Below are 13541 nucleotides of genomic sequence, written 5' to 3'. Positions count from 1 at the left end.
TGTTTGTATGTTCTGGGTAGACATGGTCAGTTTGTATTACGGTTATGAGCCAAACGACTATTTCAACAATCACGTGCACTTGTTGACGAGTTGCTCCAATTCAGGGACAGTGTGTTTGATAAGGTTACAGCACCAGGCACTACTCATGCTTTAGGGTGCAATGGTCCTATAGACTACAGGTCTGGTGGGCTTGAGGGACCCAGACATTTCCCAGTTTGCAGGTACCGGAAAGCCAGAGCGATTAGCTGTAGCTGTAACAGAATGGCCCAGGCAAATTAAAGATGAATGCTGATTTTCTTTATTTACATGAGAAGAGAAAAAAAATAACTTGACACAAGACCATGAATTAGAGAAATGCTTCCCTCCATGAGGACAGATGTGGTGAAGCACGAGTGCCAGACAGAGTATGTGACAGGAGTCTGAAGAAGGGTCCCGGCCAGAAACGTCAGCCATCCTTTTTCACCAGATATACTGCCTGACCCGCTGAGTTACCCTAGCACTTTGTGTCTATTCAAAGTTTGTAACAGTCCAGTTGTGAAAGAAATCAAAGACCAGCTTGAAGACTGAGACACTTTCCCAAAAGAAAGTAAGTCAGAAAGGTGGGCAAATTCATGCAATTGCTACATTAAGAGCTCCAAGCAAGATGGAGGGATGCAGAGCTAATGGTTATGGTGAAATTGAGGGAGGCAGAAAGGTGTAGCACTATTGACAGAGCTCTGAGGACCCCCACAGCGCAGGAGTAAATCTTGCGCAACCTGCTCAGCGAATATGGATAGGTGACATTTTGGGTTGGAATCCTTCTTCAGGCTGATTGTGGTGGTGTGGGAGGAGATGGGGGGGGGGGGGTTGAAAGAGAGGTGGGGGCAGGATAAAGCCTGGCAAATGATAGATAGGTACAGATTTTTTGATAGGTAGATGGCTGGACAAGGGCTGGAGATGAAGAGACAAAAATTGGATAGAATAAGGATAGGTGTGAATTGTGAAGCCAGAGGAAGATATATAGGTGGAAGGGGACAGGGGGACAAGGAAGGGAATAATCCAGTTGGGGCACAGGGAAGAGAGGTCGTGGGGGAGAAAGGGAGAGGGGGTTGTTACTAAGTTACCTGAAATAGAAGAATTCAATTGAAGAATTCTCAAATTTCAGGTAACTGACCGATCAACAACCATCCTCCCCCCCCTCCCCTGAGCCCCACCTGGATTTGTACCCATTTCTTTCCTTCTCCATCCCCTTGTCCCCTTCCCCTATCTCTGGCTTCACAATTTTCACCTTTTCTCTCCTTATCTCACACATCTGGTCTCTTCAAAAATGGATGGACATAAATGGCAGATCTAAAACTTGATACCTATTTTAACCAGGGGATTATGCTGTTGAATACCATTCAAGTTGAGTTTGTTTGCCTACTCATAAGAGGTACATATTTACAAGGTAGTGTAAGTTGTGCATTCATCTGATTCGGTTGAGTGTGATTTTACATTTGGCACATTTTCTGGTGTGCAATATAATGCAAAATAAATGTAACCAATATATCGCTTAGTATTTAATACCTCTATGTTCTGAAGTTGCACAAGTACATAGTATTATTAAATAAATAACTTATGGTAGACTAAAGGAAGACATTTATTGATCAGTTAGCCAATTGCATTACATTGTTTATCATACACATGCTAGATTGTTCTTTTCACTGAACTGTATGTTTATGATCAAGAGTTCAATTCACCTTCCACAATATATCTTCTTAAATCCAATTCCAGGTTGCTAATAGCTTTGTTATGCTTGTCAAAAGGCTACTTGTAATTTATAGACATGTAATATTTTACAAACTGGACTATTATTTAAAAACCATATAAACAATCATTTTAGAACAGTATTACAGATGTTTCTTTGGATTTTATGTCCAAATGTTTAATAGAGCACAAAGTTGTGATTTAATCTATGAACAGTTGATTCTTACCAGCTTCCGTGTACTTTAGCCCAACTTTTTCTTCCTCATCCTTTGGTTTGGGAGGTGGCCAAATAGCATGAAGTCGTCCAGGAGTTCGGTCTTCAGATTCTGATGGAGATAAATCCTGCAATTAAAATTAAAAAGAGGGACATTAAAGAAAACACATGCATTAAAGTACACACGCATAGTATACATTTTAATTTGATTACATCAAAGCTGTATTTGTTGGATATCCATTCCCTACGTTCATCCCTTCCAATATTGTCATATGCGAAGGGTTATTGATACAGGATATATACAGAGACAGCATTGAAATATGATTATCCTATAACTTGAAAGACTTGCACAGAATATGATGTCAGTCCAGAGCAATTCTAAATAAAATTTAGCTGCAGACAACCACTGCAATTTCAATTATACCTGCATTACTTTCCTTGATGGTGGTGTTACAGATAGATCGGGTGTAAATGCGGCTTTTGATACATTGGCCTTCATCAGTCAGGGTATTGAGCAAACTAGTTAGGACGTTATGTTACAGTTGTACAAGACATCGGTGAGGACGCATTTGGATTACCGTGTTCAGTTTTGATCATCCTGCTATTGGAAGGATGTCATTAAGCTGCAAAGAATGCAGTAAAGATTTACAAGGATGCTGCCAGGATTCGAGAGCCTAAGCTATATGGAAATGTTTGCCAGTCTAGGTTTTTATTCCTTGGACCACAGGAGGCTGAGGGGTGACCTTAATCTAAGTGTATAAAATCATGAGGATAGTGAAAACAAGACCAGATGACAGGTTTAACATGAGAGGAGCAAGATTTAATAGGAACTGAAGGGCAACTTTTTCACTCAGAGTGTGGAGGATATATGGAATGAGCTGCCATAGGCAGTAGTTGAGACAGGTATTTTAACAACAATCAAAAAAACACTTGGACAGGTCCGTGGACAGGAAAAGGTTTAGCGGGATATAGGCCAAATGTGGGCAAGTTGAACTAGCTTAGATCTTGGTTGGCATGAATGAGTTTGGCTGAAAGGCCTGTTTCCGTACTGTATGACTATTATTCTTTTACACCTTCGATTTCATCTGTGATATAGACTTCAATTTTAGAATCATAGATCACTTGTAAATTATATTGGCGGGAGTAGTTTTCCCTGTCAATGTTCGACCCGTCAATGGACAAGAACCACGAGTTAACTGCAATCATAGGTTAGTTCACCTCGGATGTCAGCACCAAGGTTAGAGATGAGCTGGAGATTTGGTATTCTGAGAGGATATGCTATTTGTGGCATAACTCGCACAAATAGGTTGGCCTATTCCTTTTGGAAAAAGAGAGAGCAAACATTTTGCTTATTTTTATCTCTCTTTGTTTTTAATTAGTTTCTAAATTTGTAAATTTTGATTTTTTGTTTTGTAATTTTTACTTATCTGTAATTTTTCAAAACATTGTTAGAATTTTTTTTTAACTGGCCTGACCATCTGTGATATTTAAAAAACAGAAAGGCCCTTAATGGCATGAGCTGACAAAAGGTCATCGGGAAGGTCCAGAAGGAGCTTGGGATATGCCACCTGAAGCCTAGCCACTGTATGCATTGCGCTCTCCTTATAGTATGGCCATGGAATTCCGCCCTCCATGTCTATGGATTCATGATATCATAAGAGGCAGTACTACCACATGATATTGTGCAAGCTCAGACAGGTAGTTAAGGGAAGGTCAGAACTGGCAGCTTGGTGGTCTGGGGTATAAAAGTTGTAGAAGCTTCAGGAATGGGAGAGGTGGGTATAAAAGGAGAAGGGGGTGTTGCAGTGGTGATCAGGGAGATCTTGATGGCTCAGGATATCATGGAAGGATTGACCAATTAAGTCATATGAGTTGAACTTTGAAATAAGAAAGGGGAAATCAGTGCGATGGGGTTATAGTAAAGGCCTCCCAGTAGTGAACACAATTAGAAGAATAGATTTGTAGGCAAATTGCAGTAGGGTGCAAAAATAGGGTTGTAGTGTGGGATTAACTTCCTCAATATTGAATGGGATTGCCTTAGTGTAAGAGGTTTGGATGGCTTGGAATTTGTAAAATGCATGCAAGGAGAATCTTTAAAAGCAGCATGTAGTTCTACAAAGGAAGGGGTTGTGAGGGAATGAGGATGGGCAATCAGGGGAGGAATCCTTTGATAGTGATCAAAGCAATAGTGATCAAATTCAATCTAAACCAATGAGGCATGCGAGTTTGATCAGTTGATTTAGTTTATCACTTTTCAATTTTTTAGTGAGTTGTCAGCTTTCGTCGAAATGAATTAGTGCCTGATGCTTACATGTAACAAATGATACTTACCTACCCAACAATCTTAATTATTTCTCAGAGTTTTGCATAGAATCATTTAATAAATGTAGAATGTTGAAGTGGAGTAAAATCAACCTGTTTTTTTCATTAAGATGTTGGCCTCCCCCAAAATTACAATTTAGGTTATGTGCAACTAGAAGTGCAGCCCAAATGAGCCACACCCTATCACTCCTTGCCTTAACTTCCTTAATTTAACTTCCTTTGCCTTACAAATGATACTGCAGAATTCTCAGTGAAGCTTTGCAGGAAGACCATAGGTGCAAAAATAAGATTATATTTTAGGAATCTACACTACGCGGCTTCAGGGTACCACTATGAACAGGCCACAGAATATAATTCCTATATCCAATTTCAGGAAGGGCACTTTGAGTAGGTATTAGGTTTCATTAATGTGCTAGTGAAATGGATATTAAATGGAACCCTTGAATTTTGCAGTGCGACCATGTGTGCAGAGAAAGGTAAAGGTAGTTACATCATGTAATAAGAAATTTTAGACACATTCCAATTTCTACCTCATTGTTTGTATCCAAGCTTGAATGAGGCCCGCACTCTCTATAATCACCAATGTAGAACACAGGAGGAAGCGGTAGGACAAAAGTGTTATTGAAATTAAAAAATTAAAATTAAAAATAAACAAAATAGAAACATAAATGAAACCACCTGATTAAAGATGGATTGTAAATTATCCCTTCCGTGTTCTGCATTGGTTTTCGCCAACTCTGTACAACTCCGATGAATGAATGTAGAGCCGAGAGGAATTTGACATTGGAACAATGCAATAGGTGACTTAGATGACTTAGAGATGTACATTAAAGTTGAGGAAACAATAAAACTGCAAGTGGTTAACGGCAGAAGGCGCAAATTTTATAAAGATAACATATGCAAACTGTAAGTGTGTATCACATTATCATGGCTAGTCAATTTGCTGCAAAACTGTTAATAAATTGGAATACTCAATGTTAGATGATTTATTTTTGTTAAAGGACGTAATCTCATTGGGAAATGGAAAACAATTTTGGTTGTTAATGTAACTTATGTTTTCTCTAAATATATTACCTAAATGGCATCCTGGTTTTAAAAGGACATATGCACATACTCTTTACTAAAGAAGCAGGTTGAGCAGGTGGAGAAAGGATCACATACCAATGTCAGAAACAATTAAAAGGAAATTAAGATCATAATTCTTGTTCCACACAAACATAATTTGAGAACTTATCATATACCAAGCATAATGTGTTGATTCTGAATGTCAAATTTGTCAATGACATATACATGAAGAAATGAAATGTTTAAGAAAGAATTGCAGATGCTGGAAAAATCGAAGGTAGACAAAAAATGCTGGAGAAACTCAGCGGGTGAGGCAGCATCTACGGAGAGAAGGAATAGGCAACGTTTTGGGTCGAGACCTTTCTTCAGACTGATGTCGGGGGGGGGGTGCAGGAAAAAGAAAGGAAGAGACGGAGACAGTAGACTTTGTGGGAGAGCTGGGAAGGGGGAGAGGAAGGAGGGAGAAAGCAAGGGCTATCTAAAATTAGAGGTCAATATTCATACCGCTGGGGTGTAAACTACCTAAGCAAAATATGAGGTGCTGTTCATCCAATTTGTACTGGGAATCCAATCTGGCAATGGTCAGAAATGAAATTATTTGTTAAAATCAAGTTATGACCAAGTGTTATATATGGCCAAGCATAAACCAATGTTAAGTATTTGATAATACAAGTTTCTAAACAAAAGAAGAATCAAAAGTTTTAACATACAACATTTCCTTCTGTAGATTCTGTCTGTTTTTTCTGCTCAGGAGGTTGCTTCAGAAAAGGCCTTCCAAATATTGCTTTCAGTGAGTCCACCTCTTGCTTTTTTCTCCTTTTTAGGCTTTCCAGGTCCAGTGAATTAGCTGCATCTTTTTTGACAGACCGGGCTGAAAATAAAGATTTGAAACTTTCCAAAGTATTCTCACTAGAAGCTTGAATGGGTGCTTCAGCTTGTGGTGGTTCTTCTTGGGGTGGTTCACTTGTCTTTTCAGAATTCTTTGATTCATCAACAATCTCCGTTTTATTTTCCACATGGGGTACATCAAAGATCAACTGAGTAAGCTGCTCCAAAAATCCAGAATTCTTCTTTGGCTCCAGTGGTCTTCCTTCATCTTTTCTCTTTGGTAATGCTTCCGCCAGGAGTTTTGCCGTAGATTTTTGACCAGGCTGAGTCAATTTTAACATTGCCAAATCAGTATCTTTCTGTTTAATCTCTGCAATTGTCCCCCTTGATTCACCTGTCGCACCTTTTTTCAGTAAACGCACTCCACTAAATAGAGGGGGCATTTGAAAGACACTCGCCATCTGTGTAGGAGGACCTTGGATGGAGGAATTGTTAGAATTATCAGTTGACATGGGTAATACAGAATCTTTCCCTGCCTTTTCTAATGAATCTTGTTCCTGTTCTGGGCCATTATTATCATTTTCCATTATATCTTTACTGAGCTCCATCTGAGAGAGTAAATCCTTATTTGACAATACGGGTTCAGAAATTTTCTTTGTTTCTTCCATTTCAGTTACATTAATATTTTCTTGTTGCTGACTTGATGTCGGACCCTTGTCCTTCAGTAAATCTTGTTCTAAAGTGCGTTTTGAATTTTCATTACATATCAATGGAACTTCAAATTCATCAATTTGTTTTTTGTTCGGTTGAGCTTCGTCCTCTGAGTCAGTATCTGTTGTCTGTACTAGAATCACATGCACTTTCCCTTCATCCAAGTCTTTGACAAATAACTGTGCAGATCCAGGAGGCTCCAAAGCACACTCGGGTGCACATGATACGTTATTCTGTTTTTCTGTACTTTTAATCTGAATTTTGTCCTCCATTGGCTGTTCCTGCATTTGATCATTTTTTTCTTGTTCTTCATTTGCTTCAACAACAACCTGCTTTTCAGACTGAGTAGCAGCATTATTTTCCTTAATGTCATCAGGTGCCGGGTCAGGACTGAGAGAGCGATAAGAAGTTAACGATGCATTTGCTTGGTCAATCTTTTGTTTTGATGTTTCTGTGATCGGCTTGGTCCCACTCCTTTGACTCAAAAATGACATTTTCATAGAAAATGCTGAAAATAGCGATGAGAAAGCATCTGTGGGTGGAGTTGCTGTATTCTCTGGTTGTTCCATTTTGGCACTGTTATGATTATTTATATTTTCTGTCATATTGCTACTGGTTATGTTGATATCTGAATTACCTCTGAAAATGTTCATTCACTTAAGTAATTTAATTCATAACATATCAGCTATTATTAGATTTCCAATATGTACAATTGCCAAAATCTGTTTCTCATGAACTTTAGTCTTTGTCCTCTACTGCCCCCCACTATTAAATCTAATTCAGAATATTTCCTAAACCAAAAGAACACATCTGTGAGAGCTTACGGTGAGTAGGGTTAAACTTCCACAAACAAGCAAACCTAGCTGTCTACAAGCATCTATTTACTAAAAAAAAAATTCCTTGTGCTATACTTTGAACTTCATTAATTGGAACATAAAATACATTTTCATCAACCTCAAAATCCAGTCAGATTAATTTAGTTATTCTAATTACATGCAATTTTTTCTTCACCCAAAAATATAGTTGGAAGAAATACTGAGAACCCTGATTGTGAGAAGGCCCGTACTTCAAAAATGAACCTTAAAACTGACAGAATCCACCAAGCAAGGTTAAATACCAAAACAAAAATAGGAATAAACTTCTGAGAACATCATTCGGGTGGTTTTTCCGGTTTCCGTTTTTCTTGACTGGCATTCCATAATCCGAGAGTTCAGCAGGGAAATATTAAACAGGTTTCGCCAGAGTCTCAAATCACCCATAAAGTTCATCGTGAAATGAAGGTGTAGTGCTGCAGGCCTGAAAAGCCTGGATAAGTTTTCATTCGGAGCAGTCGTTGAAAAGTTAGCGTCTTTGACAGTGAACACAAATAACCCTCCTCCTCTAGCAAGTTCCAGCTTTCAGCTGGAATGCGAGTTTCCGGCTTTACTATGAGGCATGAAAGCCCACAGAACTGGTTTCATATTTCGAACTCCCTCAGCTACTTCCGCAGTCTAGGCAGGTATTATAAAAAACCCCACCCAGTAGAAGCAGGCAAGAGTAGTGAGCAAGCATGTGTAACTGAGCAACTAAAACTGTCTGCTGTATAATGCTTGTATGAAGTACTGCAGCAGAAAGTATAGCAACTCACTTTTTCTTCTTTGACTAAATAACACATTTGTTTCAGATGTAATTCTGCAAGTTGTTCTTACGGAGCAATGCCTGACCACACTATAAAACCATAATGTTTATCAATAAAAGTTCTGTCAACATGCCATCAATAGGAAGGACGTAAATAAGAATAGATGAACAATGTAACCCGGAAGAAATAATGAAGTAAATGTAACTAAAAATTCAGTCAGTAAATATATAATTTCCTCCATGCTGTTTTAGAGGGAATGGTGTTTGTTTATATTGTGGACAACTCCTGCATTTGTAAATAGTTTCAATGGTGAGTCAACAGCCATTAACTTTAACAAAGCACAAAGTGGTGCAGCAGGCCAGGCAGGGAATAGAAACATAGAAACATAGAAATTAGGTGCAGGAGTAGGCCATTCGGCCCTTCGAGCCTGCACCGCCATTCAATATGATCATGGCTGATCATCCAACTCAGTATCCCGTACCTGCCTTCTCTCCATACCCTCTGATCCCCTTAGCCACAAGGGCCACATCTAACTCCCTCTTAAATATAGCCAATGAACTGGCCTCAACTACCCTCTGTGGCAGAGAGTTCCAGTGATTCACCACTCTCTGTGTGAAAAAAGTTTTTCTCATCTCGGTTTTAAAGGATTTCCCCCTTATCCTTAAGCTGTGACCCCTTGTCCTGGACTTCCCCAACATCGGGAACAATCTTCCTGCATCTAGCCTGTCCAACCCCTTAATAATTTTGTAAGTTTCTATAAGATCCCCTCTCAATCTCCTAAATTCTAGAGAGTATAAACCAAGTCTATCCAGTCTTTCTTCCCAGGAATCAGTCTGGTGAACCTTCTCTGCACTCCCTCTATGGCAATAATGTCCTTCCTCAGATTTTGAGACCAAAACTGTACGCAATACTCCAGGTGTGGTCTCACCAAGACCCTGTACAACTGCAGTAGAACCTCCCTGCTCCTATACTCAAATCCTTTTGCTACGAAAGCTAATATACCATTCGCTTTCTTCACTGCCTGCTGCACCTGCATGCCTACTTTCAATGACTGGTGTACCATGACACCCAGGTCTCGCTGCATCTCCCCTTTTCCGAATCGGCCACCATTTAGATAAGAATCTGGGGAGGGAATGGGCAGGCGACATTTCAGTTCGGAACCCTTCTTCAGACTGATTGTATAGGCACCATTTTCGTGTCATAAAAAGATACAAAGTGTTGGAGCAACTCAACAGATCAAGCAGTATGTCTGGAGAACATAGATGACATTTTGTGTCAGGTCCCTTCTTCAGACTGGTCAGGGTCAGTCTGAAGAAGCATTTCAACGCGAAATGTTACCTGTCCATTCCCTGCCCAGATTTCTGTCTGACTGACTGAATCAGCACTTTGTGTTGGGAGAGGGGGAGGGGGGGGAGGGGGGGGGAGGGGGGGAGGGGGGGAGGGAGAGAGAGAGGGAGAGAGGGGTGAGAGAGGGGGAGAGGGGGAGAGGGGGAGAGGGAGAGAGGGGGTGAGAGAGGGGAGAGAGAGGAGAGAGAGGGAGAGAGGGGGGGAGAGAGGGAGAGAGGGAGAGAGTGAGAGTGGGAGAGAGTGTGAGAGTGAGAGTGTGAGAGAGAGGGAGAGAGGGAGAGAGTGAGAGTGAGAGAGTGAGAGAGAGAGAGAGGGAGAGAGTGAGAGTGAGAGAGAGGGAGAGAGGGAGAGAGGGAGAGAGGGAGAGAGAGAGGGAGGGAGAGAGGGAGAGAGGGAGAGAGAGAGAGAGAGAAAAAAAAAAAAAAGCAATCAATGGATAGGAACTGTAATGTGAATTCAACCTGATCAATCTCAGATAGCCTCATGGTAAAAGGCTGTTGGTAAGTTATAAATGTTTATTAATCATTAACAGTAACTTGATTTCAGGAGTTCCAAGGGTTAGCTGGTGATAGCAGAGCAACAATAGACAGCTTGAACATCTAACATTGTGATCACACTGTAAATACTACAGCTTCGCAGCTGCTCTCTTGAGTGACATTTTGGAACGTATCCCAAGTAGAGATTTTATTTTCCCTTCAACTGTGCCAGTCCTCTTCTCAGTATTTTGGACCCGTTTTCAGCTTACTGTTGTTAAAATGCCTCTGCTAGTAGTCAGGTCAAGCACACTCCAGTTGAGGCAACATCCTGGTGAACCTCTATTGCAAGATCTCTAAAGCCTCCACCAACCTCCTGTAATGTGGTGACTAGAACTGCACAGAATACTTCATATGGGGCCTAACTAAAGTTTTACAAAGATACAAAATGATTACGAATTGCCCCAACTGTTGAGGCACAATGGCTATTTACTCGATACTATCTTAGAACATAGAAAATAAAACAATATGGCACAAGAACAGACCCTTCAGCCCACAATGTCTGTGCTGAAGATAATGCCAATATCGCCCCGCCTTATCTCTCTGAGCTGCTCCACCCATACGCTCCTGCCCGGTCCCTCAGGTCAGCTGATCAGCTGCTCCTGGAGGTACCGAGGTCTATGCGGAAGCTCAGAGGGGATAGAGCCTTCTCTGTTGCTGCTCCGGCACTCTGGAACGCTCTGCCGTTGCACGTCAGACAGGCCCCCTCACTGTCCATCTTCAAAGCCAGTGTTAAAACACATTTATACTCCCTGGCTTTTGACCATGCATGAGACTTTGCTCCTGTTTTTAGTGTTTTTAATATTTCTTTATTTTGAATATCTTTACTTACTCCATCTTTTAATTGTTATTATTGGTGTGTATTAACTTTTTTGTCAATGATTAGTGATGTACAGCACTTTGTTGCAACTATGATTGTTTTTAAAGTGCTCTATAAATAAAATTATTATTATTATTATTATTATTATTATCTCTTGTCTACCATCTCTTGTGCATAATCCATATCATTCCATTCCATGCATATCCATTTGCCTATCCAAAAGTTTCTTAATGCCACTATTATCTGCTTCAACCACCAACACTGATAGCCGTTCCACGCACTTACCACCCTCCGTGTAAAAATATTTTGTTCCACACATCCCCTTTAAACTTTGCCCCTCTCACTGTAAAGCTACGCCCTCTGGTATTTGACTTATCCATTCTAGGATAAAGATTCTGACTGTTTACCCTATTTATGCCTCTCATAATTGTATGTATTTCTATTTCTACAACATCTCCCTGCAACCCCTGGCATTCCAGAGAAAACAATCCAAGTATATCCAACCTCCCCTTGTAGCTAATACCACCCTAATCTAGACAACATTCTGTAAACCGTCTTGGCACCCTTTCCAAGGCCTTCTTCTGTATTTGGCCTCACAAAATGCATTCACATGACAATTGTCCAGATTTAAATCCATCTGCCATTTCTCCACCCAAATTTCCAACTGATCTTGTTCTATCCTTTGATAGCCTTCTGTTCTGTGGACTAACTACCAATTTCTGTGACATCTGCACCCGGGACACCTATCGTTTAATTCTGAGCAGACCCCTTCTCTATCTCTCTCTCTGTGACAACGTGTTTCTAGCTTCAGGTTCCTGGGAGTCAACATCTCCGATGCCCTCTCTTGGACCCACAATACCTCAACTCTGATCAAGAAGGCTCACCAGCGTCTCTTCTTCCTGAGGAGACTGAAGAAGGTCCATCTGTCTCCTCAGATCCTGGTGAACTTCTACCGCTGCACCATCGAGAGCATCCTTACCAACTGCATCACAGTATGGTATGGCAACTGCTCTGTCTCCGACCGGAAGGCATTGCAGAGGATGGTTAAAATTGCCCAACGCATCACCGGTTCCTCGCTCCCCTCCATTGAGTCTGTCCAAAGCAAGCGTTGTCTGCGGAGGGCGCTCAACATCGCCAAGGACTGCTCTCACCCGAACCATGGACTGTTTACCCTCCTACCATCCGGGAGGCGCTACAGGTCTCTCCGTTGCCGAACCAGCAGGTCCAGGAACAGCTTCTTCCCGGCGGCTGTCACTCTACTCAACAACGTACCTCGGTGACTGCCAATCACCCCCCCCCCCCCCCGACACTTATTATTATTTATTCAAATCATTTGTTATGTCGCTCTTCCAGGGAGATGCTAAATGCATTTCGTTGTCTCTGTACTGTACACTGACAATGACAATTAAAATTGAATCTGAATCTGAATTTAAAGAGGGAAAACAAGGATCTGTTTGACTGAATTTTACTTTTCCGCAGAACTAACCCAATGAATCCTCTGGGTTAAATGAGAATATGTATATTATCAACTCAGCAATAAACAAAAAAGATCAAATGGAACATGCAGTGGCAGGGCTCGAAATTTGCGGTTGCCCGGGTGCCAATGGCGACCTAAAGCGGCTTTTTCACGGGGCGACTTGACGCAAGATGTAACCAGAGTGAAGTGGTCGTGGTCTAGCACGATATCACACGATATAACGGGGGGGGTAGATAAAGAGTTCCCACGGTACTCGGCATTTCTGTTATTTGTGCGAGTGACTTGTCCGTCTCCCGAGCTTTCCCGTTAAATCTTGAATGAACATTGTGAAGTGTTGTTAAATCATCACGTGGCACAAATGATGTCACTTTTTTTTCACACACTATAAATATCCTCCCTTGGTTGAATTGGCTCATTTGGAGACATGTTTTACTCTGTATGTGGGAGACACAGATGGACTGAGCACAGTACCTCGGTCTTACTGTGTGTGAGAGAGGGGGAGAAAGAGACGTACACTCACAGAGGCAGAGTCTCTCAGCCTGTGTAAGAGGGAGGGAGGGAGAGAGAGAGAGAGGCACGCACAAGGTGGATGTGAAATCTCACCTGCCTGTTTCAGTGACAGACACCCGCCGCCAGTAAATGAAGACACCCCCATCTGTCTCCCCCTCCTCTCCCTCGACTCCCCCACCTTTCCCTCCCAACTCCAGTCCCGTCCCGACCCCCTGGGAAACTGAATAGAGCAACAATCAACTGCTGCCTGTGCGCTGATATGACAATAAAGGCTACTTACTTACTTACTGAGTTAAAGAGTTCCCACGGTAGACTGTAAAACTGGGACCCTGGATCTGGACTCCCCCAACATCGGGAACATTCTTCCTGCA

At 41.4% G+C, this 13541-nt stretch overlaps 1 protein-coding gene across 2 annotated transcripts in view; it reads right to left on the bottom strand.

Annotated features, from left to right (window-relative positions):
- fmn1 (formin 1) overlaps positions 1-13541 on the bottom strand; it is a 313397-nt gene that overhangs the window by 254816 nt on the left and 45040 nt on the right. Inside the window, exons 1-2 of one of the 2 annotated variants that reach the window (XM_033026935.1) lie at positions 6037-8342; positions 1953-2067 (exon numbers count right to left, since the gene is read on the bottom strand). In XM_033026935.1, coding sequence (XP_032882826.1) covers positions 1953-2067; positions 6037-7518 — 1597 coding nt within the window. In that variant the 5' untranslated portion in view covers positions 7519-8342. Of the gene's footprint in view, positions 1-1952; positions 2068-6036; positions 8343-13541 lie in introns of those variants that run through there. The other variant, XM_033026936.1, reaches the window with a different exon arrangement.

This window comes from Amblyraja radiata, chromosome 9 (assembly GCF_010909765.2).
Source record: "Amblyraja radiata isolate CabotCenter1 chromosome 9, sAmbRad1.1.pri, whole genome shotgun sequence".
Taxonomy (NCBI): domain Eukaryota; kingdom Metazoa; phylum Chordata; class Chondrichthyes; order Rajiformes; family Rajidae; genus Amblyraja; species Amblyraja radiata.
This window is presented reverse-complemented; position numbering and strand designations above follow the sequence as displayed.